Here is a 15,376-nt window from a genome sequence, read left to right as displayed (position 1 = left end):
ATATTGTATTGTGAAAATAACATTATGTGATATTTTTAAGGACCCCATAAAAATAGTGTTTACAAAGATAATACATTGTATGGATGCATCCCATTAGTTCCTGTATTATGGGAACTTTTGTTTATTTCCAGTTTTTTCCTGTTGATACTAAAACTGCAGTAAGCATCCATGTACACCCATCTTTGCATGAGGATAAATTCCAGAAGGGGAATTTACACATCAAAGATGCAAACATTATTAAAACTTTTGACGTAGGCTGCCCAGTTGCTTTCCAGAAAGATTATCACAATGTGAACAACCACAAGCTGTGTATTATGTGGCTGGACTCACCATGCCTTTGCCACTATTCATAGAATAACAAGGAGAGTATGCAGCAGGTGCTAAATAAATGTCATTTCTTATGTTTTATTTACTTATATTGAACACCATTGTTTCTTCATTTTAAAATATAAGCTCCCCAAGGGCAGGGATTTTTGTTAATTTTGCTCACTTCTTATCTCTAATGCTTAGAGTGATACCTGGTACATAGTAGGTGCTCAATAAGTATTTATAGAATGAATGAATAAAGGAATGAATGCACACATGCATCCTTCGAGCTGCCTTGCTCCTGTGTTTTGTTCCTGATGTTTCAATCATCTATTAGCCCACTCTGTATTTACTGCTTATCTGAAACACTCTGTTGTCTTGTGTTTTCATTACTTAATTTTACAGGTATCTTTTTTCTCACCAATAGCAGACTGCTTTAAGGCAGGGGTCATTGTCCTTTATGACTTGCCCTTCCCACCCAGGGCCTAGCATGGTGCCTTGGAAAACTTTTTAAGTACTTGAACATTCTTTACTAATAAACATTTTCATTAATAAATTAATTAATTTATTAAGTAATTAATTTACTTTTTGTTGTTTCATACAGGTAGAAGCCACCAATCACATAATTGCTATTGAACAGTCCCAAGCAGATAGAAGCAAAAAGATTTTCAATCCTGTTAAGTAAGAATTTCTTTTCTGAATTACTTAGTGAATGCTGTGGGAGGAAGGCCTATCACCTAATTTATTTAAAATTAAACACACTGTAGAATATAAATTAGTAATAATATATTAATATTATGAACTCATGTTTGCCAACAAAAATAAAGTTGGTAAAATGCATTAAAATCATTGCAAAGAACTTCTTTATGAACAGATCTATTTTTTTACCCATCGTTATTTTTATGATTGTTAATTACTAACAGCCTTACTAACACCTTCGGTTTCTTGAGGTAGATTATGTCTAGATCTTTCTTTTAATTTTTTATTTGAATCAGCATAATGCTGATTGAATTAATTTCAAGGTTCTGTATCCATGCTGTGCTTCAATTCATTTTTTCTTATTTTTTGAAGCTACAGTGATAGATTGCTGAATGAATTCCTAAACATGCACAACTGGTAACATCCAAATCAATATGGCAGCCCAAATCAATATGGCAGCCCAAAGCTGTAGAATGACTTGGAGTGGGATTTGCTTCTTGACTGATTTGCAGTTGAGACATCTCAGTGTTTTGACCTTGAGACAATTCCATCTGGGCTGAAAAGAAGATGGTCCTGCAGCCTGGACAGACCAGACACCACTTGTACAAATACAGCATTATCCTTGCCTGGTGCTTCTGGTCTCCCTTGCCTGGGCAGGCTGTGTGTTGCCTTCCTCTGGAGGAAGCTACCTCCCACCACTAGGCTAAGAGAGGGCAAATATGTGGAGGAGATGCAAAGGCCCTCATGAGGAACTTAGAGAAATTGCTTCAGTCAGGAGGTGAGCGCTATAGCTACCATGGCAGCAGCACAAAGGAAATGTGTCTCTTCTGCCTGTTGTGGAGGTAACAAACCCAGAAGTGGTGTATGGAGCATATGGTCCTTGTGTGCCAGAAACTCTGGGCTTGAGCTTCTGCGGAATGACATTTCTTACCATTCAAGAGTCCTCCCGTGGCCTTCCCTGGCAGCCAGCCATTCTTGACCTTGCTGTGGATAGTTGATTAATAATAAGTGACTGGAATAAATTGTCCTCTGCAGTATGAGATCTGGGGACTAAACATACTTGAGAATCTAAGAATGGATTAGATATGATCAAAGACTCCATGTTCACTTACAGTCTCTTGGTATTTCTACTGTTTGTCTTAGAATCAACCTTCTGGCTGACCAGGTCACCAAAGTAACACTGGCACGATTACACTTCAGCGAAACCACAGCAAATAATATGAGAAAGAAGGGAAAACCAAATCCTGACCAGAGGTACTGGTATCGCTGTGTACACTGCAGGGTGGCTGGGTCCTTTATCTGACCAAGAAGCGCCTTCCTGGGACCTCTGATCCTCCTGGCCCTACCAGTTGGCAAACTGGGTCCCCCAAGCCACTTTCCTGCCTTCTCTGACTCTTCCAGTTTATTTACATATCTCATACACCTGTAGACGTTCTTCTTCTCCCATCCTTATCCCACAATTGCCACTGTCCTGCCCAGCCCTGACTCTGCTTGCCTTGATTCCCTCCATGGTGTTCTCTAGAGTGTTTGTGTCTCATTGTCATTGAGGGATGAGGATTGAGGATTGAGGATTGACTGCATTTCCCAAACCTGTGTGCTGGTCGCTAGTATAATGCTGTGAGTCCTGAAGCTCTGCTGTAACCTTTGTGATTTAAAAAGAAAATTAATTTAGACCTGTGGTTCTCAACGCGTAGTCCCAGGAACAATAGAGATGGCAACACCAGACGCTTGTTAGAAATGCAATTTCTCGGGCCTCACCGAAGACCTACTGAGTCAAAAACTGTGGGGGTGGGGCTCAGCAATTTATGTTTTTGCAAGCCCTCCAGGTGAGTCTCATGCATGCTCAAGTTTGAGAATCACTGGTTTTAAAACATAGGTTTTGGAGTTGGACAGAATTAAGTTTGAATATTTGATACTGCCATTTACTAGCTGGGTGACCTTGGGCCTGTAACTTAATCTCTTTGAGATACATTTTCCTATCCTGGGGATGATAACAATATCCTACTCCAATAGGGTTGTCTTAGGGATCTAAATAAAATAATGTAGGTAAACTGGTGAACCCAGTGTGTGACACATTTGGTGGTAGCTAATAATAATAATAATAACAACAATTATTACTGTTACCAATGTGCTTTAGATTCAGGGGAAAACTCTTGTTCTCTAAGAACTGGAGAATCTATAGGGTATTACAGAGGAAGCTGGTGAAATTTGTTGATGTAGTTCTTAAAGCAAAACCTTCTCTGATGGGATAGTTTTTATTTTGACTATCAAGAAATGGCCTAAGTTTTTTTTTATTCGAGCATAGTTTGTTGTACATATCTGTGGGATATAGTGTTGAATATCAATACCTGTGTGGGATGTAGGATGCTCAAATAAAGATAATCAGTATATTCAACATTACACAGTGTAATCATATTCTGTGGCCCTTTACCAGTTTCTCACTACCATCCCCCTCTCCCTTTCCTGCCTCTGGTGGACTCAGTTCCATTCTGTCCTTTTGAAAGTTCAATGAACTATCGTGACTGATGTTTCCTTCTTTCTTTTTCTTTCTTTCTTTCTTTTGCTCCCACTTATGAGTGAGGACGTGTTATTTCTCTTTCCGTACCTGGCTTATTTCACTTAACATAATTTTCTTTAAGTTCATCCATGTTGCTGCAAATGGCAGAATTTCATTCTTTTTATGGCTGAGTAGTATTCCACTGTGTATATATACCACATTTTCCTTACCCAGTCATCCACTGATGGACATTTAGGTTGGTTCCATATCTTGGCTATTTTACATAGAGCTGAGATGAACATGGGAGGGCAGGTATCCCTTCAATGTGATGATTTCCATTCCTTTGTGTGTACCCCCGGCAGTGGGATTGCTGGATTGAGCAGTAGTTCTATCTCTAGTTCTTTGAGGAACCTCCACACTGTTTTCCATAGGGGCTGCACTAATTTACAGTCCCGCCAACAATGTAGGAGGGTTCCCCTGTCTCCACACCCTCACCAGCATTTGTTATTCTCTGTCTTTTTGACAATGGCCAGTCTAACTGGGGTGAGATGGTATCTCAATGTGGTTTTGATTTGTATTTCCCTGATGATTAGTGATGTTGAGCATTTTTTCATGTACCTGTTGGCCATTTGTATATCTTCTTTTGAGAAATGCCTGTTTAGCTCATTTGCCCATTTTTTAATTGGATTACTTGTTTTTTTTAAAATAAGTTGTTTGAGTTCCTTGTATAATCTGGATATTAATCCCTTGTCAAATGCATAGTTTGCAAATATTTTCTCCCATTCCGTAGGTTGTCTTTTTGCTTTGTTAATTGTTTCTTTTGCTGTGCAGAAGCTTTTTCGTTTGATAAAGTCTCATTTGTTTATTTTTTCTTTTGTTGCTTGTGATTTTGGGGTCATATTCATAAAGTCTTTGCTAGTCCTACTTTCTGAAGTGTTTCTTCTATGTTTTCTTTTAGTAGTTTTATAGTTTCAGGTCTTATATTTAAGTCTTTAATCCATTTTGCATTGATTTTGGTATACGGTGAGAGGCACGGTTCTAGCTTCATTCTTCTATACATGGATATCCAGTTTTAAGAAATGGCCTAATCCTGAAATTGTCTCATCAATGGTACATATGAAGAAGCAATTGAAGTGACAGTGATGAAAATCATGTGGGGAGAAACTGGAAGGAAGTTCAGGTCTTTGGATGTCGAAGGTGCAGGAATACAGCCAACAGCAGGTTGGGGAGGGAAGGATCAAGTATGGTTGGGCAAACCCTGCTGGCTCACTTCCATCAAGGCCTGGGACATGTGACTTCGGTGGCTCTGGACAGAGGTACCTCTAAGGTGGCTTTCTGTTGTATTTGTGAGTGGTGCTGTACTGAGGGCTTAGGAATGCAGAGAGGGTGAGGCCTGCCCAGATGGCTGAACCCCGGCCTCCACTGGGTGCCTCCCCTGGGAGGGCTACTGTACTGCTGCTTTGGAGCCTACAAAAAGTTCACAAATACCTCAAACTGGGGGAACAACTTAGAGCAGAAGGGAAAGGGTGATACTTAAATAAGCAAACTCTTCTAGGTAAATTCACCATTGATTAACTGTTGGGTGGTATGTGATTGCACAGATAATGTCTCTGGTCCCTGATGTATTGCATTGGTCTGCTGTCTCTGAATTAGATACTTCATGTTGGTGGTTGGACTGTATGCTGCTAACCAAGACCAGTTCTATCTGCTGTCTGCCCACATCTCTGAAAGGATCATTGTAAGGGTAAGCTCAGTTCTCTGAATTTTCTGGATCCCATACACTTTTCTCTCCTGTAGGTAGAATTTGAATTTTCAGTGGCATCCTTGAAGTATGCTATTTCTTAAGTGATGATGGTGATAGAAATAGCAGAAACTTTTATTTTGGTTTTTACACAGTGGTTCTCAACCAGGAGCAATTTTGTCCCCTATGGGTTATTTGCCAATGTCTGGAAACATTTTTGACTGGCCTCTAGTGGGTGGAGACTAGGGATGTTGTTCAATACCTTACAACATACCGGACAACTCCCACAGCAAAGAATTCTTCCTCCCAAGATGTCAGTGGTGCTGAGGCTGAGAAACCCTGGCTTTCACTCTGTTCTAGGCACTGAGCTAAATAATTTATACATGATATTATTTTACATTGCTATAATTTATATTCTTCACCCGGAGGAACTTAGGCTCAGGAGGCCAAGTATCTCGTCCATGATCAAATAGCTTGTAAATAATGGAGGCTGGATTATGATCTAATTCTCTCTGACCCCTAAGCCCACAGGGTGGGGAAAGTGGTAGGAAGGCATTCCATGCCCCAAAGTGGTTGGTGACCCCGGGGCATCTGGACCACTAGCACATTTTGCTGAATGACTGATGGGTCACAGCTGCAGACAGGAGTCTTGGCAGCCACAAAAACATAAAGCTGTTGGCAGCTGCAGCTGCAGCTGTGTGAAGTCGAGCAGGCCACCGCAGAGAATGCCAGAGGCATGAGGTAACAGGTAACCACAGGCCTGACAGCCCTGGGAGGGGCTGTGTTGTCATAGGTCTTTGAAGGGATGCGTAGAGGATGTGCAAACTCCCACGGGCAAAGCCCACGGGCAAGCCGTTCACAATGGGCACGCCCATGGGGGTGGCTGTTAACCTGAGGCCCTGGGGAGAAGTGGTGCAATCTCTCCTTATGAGCCTTGAGCTGTTCTGAAAAAAGGGCCCTCCTTAATTCTTTCAGTCAATTAAAAATAACAAGCCACCTATTAGTGGAAATCCTTCAACTATATCTTAAAGTTTTAATGGAGATGAAGTAATGATGGAAATGAGGTGAAACACTTGTGTTCAGGCATCCCAGGGTGAGGGCCAGGCCCACACACCCCAGGCTGCTGTTTCTGTGGGCCTGACAAAACCTGTGGCACATAAGGCTTTTCTGGGGCAAAGGCAGGCTGAGCCCTTGGCTCTGGTGAGAAGCCGGTCACAACAGAGGTGCCCCTCCACAGGGGTCAGGGCCGACTTTGACATCTCACCTAATGTAATCTTGGATTGCTTTGCTGCACTAACAGATCCGACTTAAAGTTTGCAAACCTAGGTTTCTTACTGTTTCTGATTTCTCTTAGGAAGGAATAAAGACAATGCCATTTTTTTCCGAGTTAGCATAGGTTAGATATCATGACAGTGCTGTCCTGAGCTGTGTAACTCATGCTTGAGTCAGACAGTCTGCTAGTCACCTGCATACGTACTTTGAATAATTTACCTGGTGAGAAGTTTTCTCCAGTTGCTGCAACTGCTCTGCGAGTCCACCCAGCAGCACTGAGATGGAGAGGGAGCCCCACTCTCCAAAAACTCTCTGCTCACCAAAAACTCTCTGTTCGTTGGCGCTTCCTCATATCCAAAGCACTATGATAATTAGCTCATAATGATGATTTCGAAAAGTTGAAAGTTTCTGTAATTCATATTCAGTATGAATACTAAAAATATTAAGTTGAACTCAGCATACACTGGGTGTTGTGTTATTCACCAAATTTTTATTCACTAAATTTAAATTTTTATTGTGTTCCAGACTTGATCGTTTTCTACCAGCCATAATTTTTGGTTAAAGAGAATACCCTATTCTACATGTGTGCTGGGTAACACAAAGGTTACCCTAACAACAATGAGAAGAATAATAATGATACTAAAATAAACCCTTTGCCTCCCCAATTGGAAATACCTTATTGATATTATTTTATTCTAACCCTAAAACACAGAGTGAAAATACATGCAGACTTCAATTAACATTCAAACCAACCAACAGAAAAACTGAATTTAAGAAATCACATTATTGTTTGAATCCATGAGTTTTAGAAATGTCCACAGAATAGATTTTCTGTCCGCAAGATCCTAGAGGGACCTGTACAGGTAGATATATGCACATGGGTTGGGCAGAGGGCAGATCAGTGTACATTCTACAAGAGTCAGTTGCAGCCTCTCAGGCCATGATGCGATTCTGTTAGTTTGAGCTCCAGAATGAAGGATGGGAAGAAAAATTAGACAATTAAAGATGTTACAAGACCTGATCACACTAAAAGGAGAATTGCAAGCTGCATTTAGAAAATCCAAATTTATTTTGTGGCCTAAGAACCGCTCCTCCAAATGGCAGAGATTAACGTTTTACTATTTGGTGAGGGTGATTGTATGAGGGTTGGACCTAGATGAGTTTCAGGCCTCCAGGAGGGATCCAGGAGACCAAGCTTGTCAGAATTCTCCCTGAAGAGAGAGTGATGGGCAGAACCTAGTAATTGTTCATCTGGGTTGTCAATCAATACAGCTTTAGCAATATAGTATGCTCCTGTGGTGTAAATTGACCAATTTAATGGAAATTAGGGTTTACTACTAAGAACAGATTTATTTTACAGGTTTTTGTTTTGGGGAGCATTCCCCAGTGGAGTTCCTTCAGATCCCCCTTTTTAATGACTAGGCTTCGCTTCAGCTCCATTTTCTCCTAAAACAGTTAATTAAACCTGGTTTGTAGTACTGTGATGCAAGCAGGGAGGATGATTAGTTTTGTCTGCCTTTCAAAGGCACTCTAGGGTTTCTTCATTTTGAAAACTAATAAGTTATTCCAGTTTCTTTTCCGGAAGAATAGAAATGGGCACATCCCTAAGAACTCCTCCCTTACTGCTCTGTAAATTGCACTGCCATAAGGTGGGAAACCAGCGCCCAGCGGTGGGGAGGACAAGAGAAATGGTGTAGTTGCAAGCATGCCAAGGGGTGGGGGTAGAGCAGGGCCGTCCCAGGTACATCTCTGTGTTCACTGGCTCTTGCCCATTTCTAACCAAAAACCAACCTGTCTTCTCCCCCAGCACACGCACATGAGCGCGTGCGCGCGCGCACACACACACACACACACACACACACACACACACACACACACACACACACACACACACACCCCTCTCCTGGAGTTCAAATGAGTTTTTTTTTCTTACTATAAACTTATTGGTTATTGTGAGATGGTAGATGGCTGTGTCTTTTGGATATGATGATGTGTTTATTCTTTTTATGACAGTTTTTTTTATTGAAACATAATTGATTATACGTATTTGTGGGGTACAGATTTAAATATCATTACCTGTGTACAATATGTGATGATCAAATCAGGATAATCAGTATACTCATGTTTACAAAACATAATCAGTCTTTGTGACCCTTAACCAATTTCTTGCTAACTCCCCTCCCACTCCCTCTTTACCACACCCAATAACCACAGTTCATTTCTTTTTCTTTTTAAAAGTTCGACATATTATTGTGATTGTTACTTAACATAATTTTCTCTAAGTTCATCCCTGTAGCTGCGATTGGCAGAATTTCATTCTTTTTTATGTGTGAGTACTATTCCATTGAGTACATATACCACATTTTCCTTATCTGGTCGTCTGTCTTAAATGAGTTTTTATTGACCCAAAGAAATCAGTTTGTGGAGCAATGTCTCTTTCACTCTGTAATTGAGTGAGAGCTTTCTGTCAGCTGTGGAAGGGATAACTCATGACCAGGAGTGTGGCAGAGAAGTAGTTCTCAGACTGCATCATAAATAATATCCTCTGGAGAGCTTGTAAAAATACACATACTTGGGTCCCACCCCCAGCATTTGTGATTCAGTAGGTCAGGGATGTCTGAGAATATGCATTTCTAAGAAGCCTGGAGACCATACTTTGAATAGCACTAGTAAAGAGCATTTCCAGGCCCATTTTCTGTAGCCTTTTCAAAAGGTGCAAAAATGGCTTCGCTAAAAGCTGCCTTTCTCAGGTCAAACTCTACTATTAGCTCTTTGATTGGTGCTTTAGAATCCCAGACAACGGTAAAGGAAAGAAATTCCAGCTTTTCATGCCAAACTTAAACAGAATGGGACTCAAATTACAACTGATGCTGTTCCCTATTCCAAGTACCTGCAGGGGGCGCCATTTACATTGTATTCTTTGTGAATGGACTCAAGGAATTGGGCAACTCATGCAGGTGTGCTGAGGAGAGCAGATTAAGCAATTACAGGTTAAACAGTGGTTGCTGTGCCCAGCAGAGCGTGTTGAAGATGAATTTGAGACTGTTCATCTTCATATTTGCAAAGTGTTTACAAACTGTTGATTTTAATTTATCCCACAATAACCTTGTGAGATGGGTAATGAAGACATGATTGTCTTTATTCTTCAGAGGAAGAAACTAGTACAGAAAAATTAAGTGACTGCCCCAAGGTCACACAGCCAGTTCGTGTCATAATACAGACTAGAACATTCAGTTCTCTAACAAATAATAAAAGCATTTTAGAAACCTTAATAAATTCATTTTGGCATTTGATATCCATCAACCACTATTAGGCCACATGCGAATACAAATTCATAATTCAAGAAAGAGGTAGTACATTACAGCTTCCTTTGACACGTGAAGATTGTGGATTCCAGAGAAGGGAAGTAAGCTCACAGATCCCATTGCTGATGAGAACCCCTCCTTAGGGCTATTTAGACCATTGTAGATCTGTGGCTCTTTCCAAAATAATTTGAAAATATTCTAGGGATTTGAGTTTTCATCTGATGAAAGCCAAGTGAGAATGTCTCAAGTGTTCAAAAAAATTAAATCTACCTTTTTCTGCTGTTCCATTATCAAGTTACCAACGTGATAGTAATTATCCCAGTGCTCATTAAGGAAAAACATCCATCACTGTCCTATTTTGTTTCCTTGAAATGGCTCATCATGTTCAGAGTAGAGCAAAATACATTCACATTTTATATGGCACACCTTTGGATTTAGTTGATTGCTCACTGTAAAAGGATTTGAGTCCAGGCCAATACGCCATTCACAACCAAGGGGGCTCTAGGGAACTTGCAGAAAAGCTCTTTGTTGGAATGAATTCACACATAATAATGGTCAAAGTTGTTACTTTATATTCTTTCACTGCTTTTGTTTATTGTGTCAATGGTTGAGTCTTCCAAACAGCTTGGGGTTTAGACCGGTGGGAGTAAAATAGGAAGTGAAGATACCTAAAAGTTCTTTAACTGAATCCAAATTAAGAAATAAACTTTATGGTTTCTTTTAATTACTTTTAAATTGGTAACACATGCGTATGGCAAAACATTCAAACAATACCAAGAGAGTATACAACGAGCAGTGAATCTTCCTCCCACTCCAGGAGGGAAGGCAGTGCAATGAAAATTTCTTTGGCAAAGAATTTTATTTGAGCAAAATCTCCAGAACTTTGTCTAGTCCAATAGTTTTACTTGGATTTTCTTTGGAGACTGTCAGTCCTACTTCTAGGCAACACTATGAAACGGGCAAAGTTCGAGTCATTATTTAATAATCAGAGGAAGTATAATTCCAGCTCCAGAACCTACTAGGTTTGTGTTCTTGAGCAATTTATTTATTCTTTCAGTGTCAGTAAAATGAGGATAATAGTACATATATTATAGAATTGCAGTGTTAATTATCACACAGTAAATATAGCTGGTGTTCTTCAGTATTGTGTGTTTAGGGAATAGTTGAGATGTATTAAATATATTTGTGTAATCATTTGCTTTTTGATTGCATATGAAATCCAATACTGAGAGTTAACTCTGTACCCCATAAATATGTATAATCAATTACGTTTCATTTAAAAAATAAAAAATAAAACACACACATACACAAAGAAATCATAAATCTGAAAGTGTTTTGAAACTGTAAAAGGCTAGCTATGTGCAAGATATTTTTATCTGAGCTTTAACAAACTTGTAATAATTTCTGATGTAATGCTATGATTTAAAATTATTATTATTATTATCCCTGAAAAGATAGTCACTTCTAGTTTTCTTCTTCTTCGTTGTCTACCTAGTATAATTGATCACATTCTCAATTTCAGATAGATGCAATAGAAATTGGATGTTCCAAACCATGGCATACGGAGCTCCTGCTAGTGGGCAGACAGAATGGTTAGGGAAGCCTCCTTGGCTCTTCTGGGCCTCAGAATTATTAGGATATGTCAGAACGTCCCATCCAATGTAGGATTCTCATGTGAAAGACTTAGCTAACTTTCTGTTTTCCTTTGCCCTGAAGACTAAAGTGATCATCTATTCCTGCCACTGTATCTTTAGTTATAATATATTTATGTATTTTTTTCCAGGCCTCTAACCCTGGGCAATTTGAAAATGACAGTGATGTGTTATGGCAGCGAGGACAAGTTCCCGAATCTGTTGTCTGTCATGGTCGAGTGGGAATAAACACAGATGCACCAGATGAAGCCCTGGTTGTCTGTGGCAACATGAAAGTGATGGGGACAATCCTGCATCCCTCTGACAGCCGGGCCAAGCAGAATATCCAGGAGGTGAGCAAAGGGGCAGGCCTCGGGGCCCTCCTCTGACACCCCAGTCAGATGTGCTGGTGCTCCTGGCCTCTGCCACACCTTGCACTGGGCAACTTTACATGCTGCCTGTTGCTGTGAGACAAACACATTGCTTAAAAATGAGGACTGTTTGAGCCGTTGGGCATCTCTGCTGAAACGGTAAAGCATTTCCTACGCAGGCAAGTGGATTTACCTGACAGGAGCCGTGGGCAGTGACAGCGTGTCATTGGCTTCCAAGCAGCATGTCTCAGAGTTATTTTCCACAGGTCACTGCCCTTCCTTCCAGCCTTTGTCAGCTGCCAGAGCTGGCCTTTTCCTTTCCATCTCCCTGCTCAACTTCCCAGCACTGTCTCTGTCCAGTCCCTGATCCTATTTCTCCTGAACGTCTGCAGCCTCTTCCTCCGAGTGCCTGGCAGCAGCCCTGCCGGCGTTGCCTTCCTGCACATCCTCTTTCTCTGAGGAGCCATGGGGAAGCTCTTCCTCCTCAGCCCTGACTGGATCAGTCCCATCGCCCCAGGGTCAGGTGAAGACCTCCCTCTGTGGGACACGGTCGCCTGGAGGCAAGTGGAAACCGGGGCTAGACACTTTGGGCTCTCCCAGCAACTGAGCCTGGATAAAACACCCAGTCTTGCCAAACTCTGTGTCTTTATCTGTAAGATGGAAATGGTGCCTACCTGCCTGACACCTGAGTCTTTTTTACTCCTTTAACCAGTTGAGATAATAGGTACTGAATTGTCTTGGAGGGTTACAACAGCTATGTAGACCAAAGAGATTAGGGTTAAGATTCTAACCTGTAGCCAGGCCCCACCTTGTTCCAGCCCTACCACCATGTAATTGTTTCCCATTTGCTGCATCTGCATGTCCCCTCCTTCCCACTCACACTGCTTCTGCCATAGCATTTTTGATGCTCTGGCAAAACTGCGTTTTTAAAGCTCCTTTTCCCTCCTTCTTTTATTCCTTTTTAGCTAATAGGAGACCTAATCTGTTCATCGTTGGCCCTTCCTCCAGACTGCATTCCTTTCCATGTGCAAATCTGCACTGGTTTTTCTAAACCGGCCAAGGAATGTCCTCTTTTGCTGAGAGGATTCCAAAGAATGGTTGTAATTGTAGACTTTTATACTGATTGTGAAGCTGTGGTTCATGTTAGAAGATCTGTGACCTACTAGCTGGATGGGAACGCAGGGCTAGAGAGTTCTCACATACATTTCCAGATATTGATCCTAGATATTGTGCCTTTGGATTTTGGAGAGAGATATACTGTCTGCATTTCAGATCCCACGCACTCAAACTTGTCCTTGCAATTAATTGACTATACAATTCTCTGCCAAGTCGTACTGAAATGTGAATGGGATATAACAAGTGGGGAAAATCCTTCACCGCCCTATGACTGCTACCACCAGGCTTAACACAGCACTTCATTTACCAGAAATCTTCAAATATTGCTTCTTGGTTGAAGAAATTATGTGGTCTTAAGATTACAAGCTTCCTTAGAATTTCTCAAACCCATTCTAGGAAGTCTTCTCTTTATAAATGTCACACCAATCCAGGCTCTAAATGTGAAATTCCTGTATCTCCTTCCTGCCCACAGCAGCGCTAGACGTCTATGACTCCCCCAGCCCAGGAGCTTTGGCTCAGAAATGTTCTATGCCTCTGTTTTGTTGTCTGTGAACAGGGAATGCTCACATCCATTTTACCCATCTTGAGGGCATTTTCTAAGCTCATATACATGAGGCATTTTTGAGCTGTACAAAGCTAAGCAAATAGATACTATTAGTTTTTTTTTACTTACCCAAAATGCAAACTATATGTAATTTATCTATTAAATTGTTTCATATTAATATACTTGTACTTAATAGGTCTATCCACATTTATGAAATATATGTTCCTAGAAATCTTGTCTGTCCCATCACTATTTATTACAGAGATGAAAGAGATGACGGTGCTAAAGGATGTGTGAACTTCATCTTCACCTTTCCCTGACTCCGTTTTTACAACTTTAAAAAATAAAGCCATTCTTTCAAATGCTCTGGGAAACTGACCCTTGGCTGATTTGATCACACACATAAGACTGGAGGCAATTTCTCATTCTTTGAGGATATGTGCTATTCGAAGCTGGCCTGTGGACAAGCTATTGCAAAATGCAGTGGCCAAGGATGTTGTAATTGGGGGAGAGGAATATAGGTTGTTGCCTTGTCCTGACTATGTGTCTCCTCATTCAAGGCAGCATAGGTTGCTTTGTGGATATTAAACACACGAGTATCTGCATGGGGTCCTGGGGGAGGAGATCTGTGGTGCTCAGCCAGACACACATCCAACACACGGAGAAGGCGATGCAGAATGATTGGAACCTGTGCAGCTGAGGCACTGGGCAGGTGATGTCGACCCAAGTGAGCAGCAACTTCACTTGCCCAGGCAGTGGCGTCGTGTCTGCTGATCCGGCTGCAGCCTGGAGTAGGAAATGCAGCTCTGACAGCAGACACTGGGCAAAATTAGGGTGGAGAGGACGTGCTGGCAACCAAAGGCATGTGAAGAACGTCGACGTCAATGCAAAGAAAACATGAGGAAGTCGAGAGTTGAATCAGTCAAATTCTGTGGTGAAGACTGAAAAAAGGCAGCAACAGACTTAAAAATAAATACCAGAAAAAGAAATCAGTTGAGATTAAATGCTCAAAGGCTATTTTGGTTTTCTCCCAACTGCATCAGCCGTGTGTGTGCTAGTTGTAGACACAAGTGGATGAGTAAAAAGCTCGAGAAAGTCCAACATGCAAAGTCTCTGCAGGGCCATGAGCCAAATGCAGAAGTTCCCCAGCTCGGGTGAGCAGGTGTCACTCGAGCTGCTCCTGATGCCAGACTGAGGCTGGGCTGTGGGCCATGACCAGATGACGGACAGTGAGGGCATGTTGCCTGGACAAACTGAAGTTTCTCTGACCAGAATGCCTTCTCTGTAGTGCAACTCTTGAGTTAGTGATGTAGAGACCGTTAAGTGTGAGGCAGTGTGACAGTGATGGCCATTGGTATTCACAGCCAAAACTTTCCAAAATTACCATGGGCAAGATTAAATCAGAAACCCAAATTCAGTGTCTAGCTTCTTACTCAATGCACATCGATGAGCAAGGCATGACATTAAGCGTTAGCCTGTGCATGGTTCCTGGGGAAGGGGGGTTCAAAGAAGGCACAGCCCTCACCTCAAGGGTTTTCCCTAGGCCAAGTGTACACACAGAAAGCATGCAATATAGCCGTTCATACTTAGCTTTGGAAGTGTATGAGCCAGCATCAGAAACCAGAAGAGCATTTTCCTAGAGGGACATTATTATATAAGGTGTGAAGGCACCAAGTTAGCCCTCAAAATTTTCTTTGGCCAAAAATCTGCCTGAAGTACAATGGTTATAGTACTAGAGAATCTGATTGCTCTGTCTAGCAATATATCTTTGGAAAAAATTCATTCAAGGGTTCAACTTAGAAACCAGGGAACATTTTCCTTCTCTATAGCCTGGACAGCCTGAGTGAGGGCACATCCTTCTCGCTTTCCATCTGCAGCAAAGATACCCACACTG

General features: G+C 41.4%; 1 protein-coding gene across 1 annotated transcript in view; it reads left to right on the top strand.

The window, feature by feature from the left end:
• The window catches only part of MYRFL (myelin regulatory factor like), a 134,483-nt gene that overhangs the window by 71,643 nt on the left and 47,464 nt on the right, over positions 1–15,376 (top strand). Inside the window, exons 8-11 of the mRNA XM_063115651.1 lie at positions 911–987; positions 2,149–2,259; positions 5,156–5,246; positions 11,604–11,804. Coding sequence (XP_062971721.1) covers positions 911–987; positions 2,149–2,259; positions 5,156–5,246; positions 11,604–11,804 — 480 coding nt within the window. The remainder of the gene's footprint in view (positions 1–910; positions 988–2,148; positions 2,260–5,155; positions 5,247–11,603; positions 11,805–15,376) is intronic.

The sequence above is a fragment of the Cynocephalus volans genome, chromosome 12 (assembly GCF_027409185.1).
Source record: "Cynocephalus volans isolate mCynVol1 chromosome 12, mCynVol1.pri, whole genome shotgun sequence".
NCBI lineage: Eukaryota > Metazoa > Chordata > Mammalia > Dermoptera > Cynocephalidae > Cynocephalus > Cynocephalus volans.
Note: the sequence above shows the minus strand (reverse complement) of the source record. Positions and strands in the feature narration are given on the sequence as shown.